General features: G+C 43.8%; 2 protein-coding genes across 6 annotated transcripts in view; one reads left to right on the top strand and one right to left on the bottom strand.

Annotated features, from left to right (window-relative positions):
• Positions 1–2,820, bottom strand: part of UFSP2 (UFM1 specific peptidase 2) — a 24,043-nt gene extending 21,223 nt beyond the window's left edge. Inside the window, exon 1 of the mRNA XM_024760013.1 lies at positions 2,757–2,820. Coding sequence (XP_024615781.1) covers positions 2,757–2,759 — 3 coding nt within the window. The 5' untranslated portion in view covers positions 2,760–2,820. The remainder of the gene's footprint in view (positions 1–2,756) is intronic.
• An 81-nt stretch (positions 2,821–2,901) lies between these two features.
• Positions 2,902–3,359, top strand: part of CFAP96 (cilia and flagella associated protein 96) — a 14,276-nt gene continuing 13,818 nt past the window's right edge. For 3 of the 5 annotated variants that reach the window (XM_024759864.1, XM_024759867.1, XM_024759868.1), the window contains exon 1: positions 2,972–3,202. The gene's annotated coding sequence lies outside the window, so the exon portion shown is untranslated. The other 2 variants (XM_024759866.1, XM_024759865.1) reach the window with 2 other exon arrangements.

The following is a 3,359-nucleotide window of genomic DNA, read 5'->3' on the forward strand; positions in this document are numbered from 1 at the left end:
AAAAAAAAAAAAAAAATTACCATATGATCCAGCAATCCCACTACTGGGCATATACCCAGAGAAAACCATAATTCAAAAAGACACATGCACCCCAATGTTCATTGCAGCACTATTTACAATAGCCAGGTGATGGAAGCAACCTAAATGCCCATTGACAGACGAATGGATAAAGAACATGTGGTACATATATACAATGAAATATTACTCAGTCATAAAAAGGAATGAAACTGGGTCATTTGTTGAGACGGATCAACATTTGTTGGATGGATCTAGAGGCTGTCATACAGAGTGAAGTAAGTCAGAAAGAGAAAAACAAATATTGTATATTAAAGCATGTATGTGGAACTGAGAAAAATGGTACAGATGAACCGGTTTGCAAGGCAGAAATTGAGACACAGATGTAGAGAACAAACGAATGCACACCAAGGGGGGAAAGCGGCAGGGAGGTGGGGATGGTGGTGGGATGAATTGGGCGATTGGGATTGACGTGTATACACTGATGTGTATAAAACTGATGACTAAGAAGAACCTGCTGTATAAAAAAATAAATAAAACAAAATCCAAAAATTAAAAAAAAAAGCCTTATATTCACATTCTTGGCCTAGTAATTCTGCATTTAGAAATTTAATTTCTAAGGAAATTTGCAAAACATACAAAGATTAGGGTATACAGATGTTAACCTGTCAACAAGAGGAGACTGATTAAATAATTATGAATATTATACAGTAATGAAAAATAATGCTTTATAAGAATATTTAATGCCATAGGAAAATGCTTGCAACTTATAAATGGGGAAAAAAGCACTTGTAAAGTGGAATCTATTAGCAGTTCTTAATTTGGGTCCATACATTGCAGGTAGTTGACATATGACAAAGACATATATCATTTTGCTGGGGGAGAGGAGTGGGAAGGAAGAAGGGGTTTCAAAGATTTCATCAGATACTCAAACTATGTCCCAAGCAGGCTGAAGAACCATACTACACAGTAAGAACCCTATTTTGAAATAAATGAGTAAGTACTAACATTTACTGAGCCCTTAAAATGTAAAAGGTACTATGCTAAATGATTGGATATTTACTTTGATCCTCAGAACGTTACAAAGTAGGTACCATTATTATTTTTCTCATTTCCAAATCCTTGCCACATTTTTTTTTTTTTAGCTGCGCCACGCGGCATGCAGGTTCTTCCCCAACCAGGGATCGAACCCGTGCCCCCTGCATTGGGCGAGGAGTCTTAACCACTGGACCGCCAGGGAAGCCCCCTTGTCACATTTTTTTAAGGGTGACTGCTTTTATTTTCCATAAATTGTAACTTGTTGAAAGGCCATGCCCTTTTCCCCAATTATACTTCTTGGAATTTATCCTAAATAAATAATCAAGAGAGTTCAGACAAATTTAGCTTGAATGTTACCCACTTATCATACTGTTATTCATCATAGCAAAAAGCAAACAAACAAAAAACCCCACCTAAATAGCTATCAATAACAAGTCTGTTAAGTAAATAAGTCAGTTAAATACTATGCACCTATTTGAATAAAAAATATTTAATGGCACTGAAAAATACTGAAGGTAAGAGTTATAAAGACAGGCAAGAGCAACATTTAACTGTTACTTTCTGTGTGACCTTGTAACTAATCACTCATGTCTGTCTTCTCTTCTGTAAAACTGGAAAAATATACAACTTTACAGCGTTGTTGTGAAAGTTCCATAAGAGATCTTATGAGAATGCACTAGAATCTCCTCACACTTCTGAATTGAGATCCTTTCTGAAGGAATAATATTTAAACTGAGATCTGAGGGGTAAGTACGTAAGAGTTTGAGCAATTCCAAAGGAAAGATGGGGGTGCAGGTGGACAAGCCCATTCCAGGCAGGGGCTCGGATTGGTGAAGGCCTGCTTAAAAGACCACTTAAGAGAACACAGCAGATGGTTAGATCTCATGGTGCAGAGGACAAGGATAGTTAGAGATAGTGACGACTGACAGCCATTTAGAAGTAGATTCCATAGCATTTGATTAGTGAACAGATGTTCAGGAGTTGAGAAAAGGGCGATGTCAAGGATGATTTCCAGGGTTTTGGCATGAACAACAGTGGGGTGGATGGTAGCGCAATGAACTAAGATGGGGATCACTGGAGGAAGAGCAGGTGTGGGACGAGGGGAGGTGGCAATGGTGAGTCAGTTTTGAACTTGATGAGTTTGAAATACATATGAGTCATCCAAGTGGAGGTACAGTCAATAGATATGCGGATCTGGAGCTCAGAATACATCTCTAAGCTGGAGATACAAATTTTGGAGAAAGCATAGGGTGTAAAGAAAAGTACTGAACGCCACATCTAAGATACGGATTGGAGGACCTGCTTCAGCAATTAAGAGGGAAACCAGGGGAGTGTGACATCACAGCAGCTAAGGGAATACAGTATTTGCAAAGTCACCCATATCTTTCCCAGGTCCAATCCTTCCTCGAAACCTTCAAAAATGCCTCATAATTCCCTCGTTCTCAAAATGCATGCACAAGTAGAAGGTGCAGGGAGAGCGTATCCGAAGGCGGCTGCGCTGGGGCCGGGGATTCAAGGTTGTGTGGGGCATTTCCCTCCGGTCCTACCGGGAGAGGCCGATGACAGGACGGCCCAGACCACGGAGTTCGCAACTACCACCGTGGGCCCCGGCAGAACCAGGTATTTCAAGGGCCATAAAGGCTCGTAGCAGCTAGTGAAGTCTGAGGGGAAACGCTGGGGTGGGGACGAGCACGGGTACTCACCATAGCGGGTACGTGGAGCTGATACGAGCGCCGTCGGTCGACCAAGCACAGGACACTGGCCCGGAACTGGCGTCATCGGGGGCGGGGCTTGGGAAGACCGACTATAATTCCCAACATGCCCTGCAACGTACGTCACGGGGCGTACCACCACGCCACATCTCGCGGATGGATAATAGGGCGGGAAGCAGAAGTCTCCTTTTCGGTAAATTCTGTTGACTGCGTCATTCGTTTCCCGCAGACACTCTTACGTCTTTCTTGATGCGGATTCGAACCCTCCACGTATCCTTCCGTAGGGTTAGTTCTTGGAATGGATTCTTCCGTAGCCGGGGTAACGCGCCACAATAAACCTTGCGGCGAGCGGAGCGTGCGGAGCGTGCGGAGCAGCCTCGTAGCGACGTGCAGGGCGGGAAGCGCTCTTGCGGGGCTGGCTCGTGCCCTTCTCAGAGGTGACTTGGTCTTCGCAGGCGTCAGGTGTTGTCTTTTAGATACCTACATACTCTGAACCTCCGTTTCCCTAATGGGACATCATTTTCCTCATCACCTCAGCCAGTTTTCTGTCCCTCCTTCACACCCCCTCCTCCTCCCCACCCCCCACCCCCACCC

This window comes from Neophocaena asiaeorientalis, unplaced genomic scaffold, assembly GCF_003031525.2.
Source record: "Neophocaena asiaeorientalis asiaeorientalis breed wild unplaced genomic scaffold, Neophocaena_asiaeorientalis_V1.1 scaffold521, whole genome shotgun sequence".
NCBI lineage: Eukaryota > Metazoa > Chordata > Mammalia > Artiodactyla > Phocoenidae > Neophocaena > Neophocaena asiaeorientalis.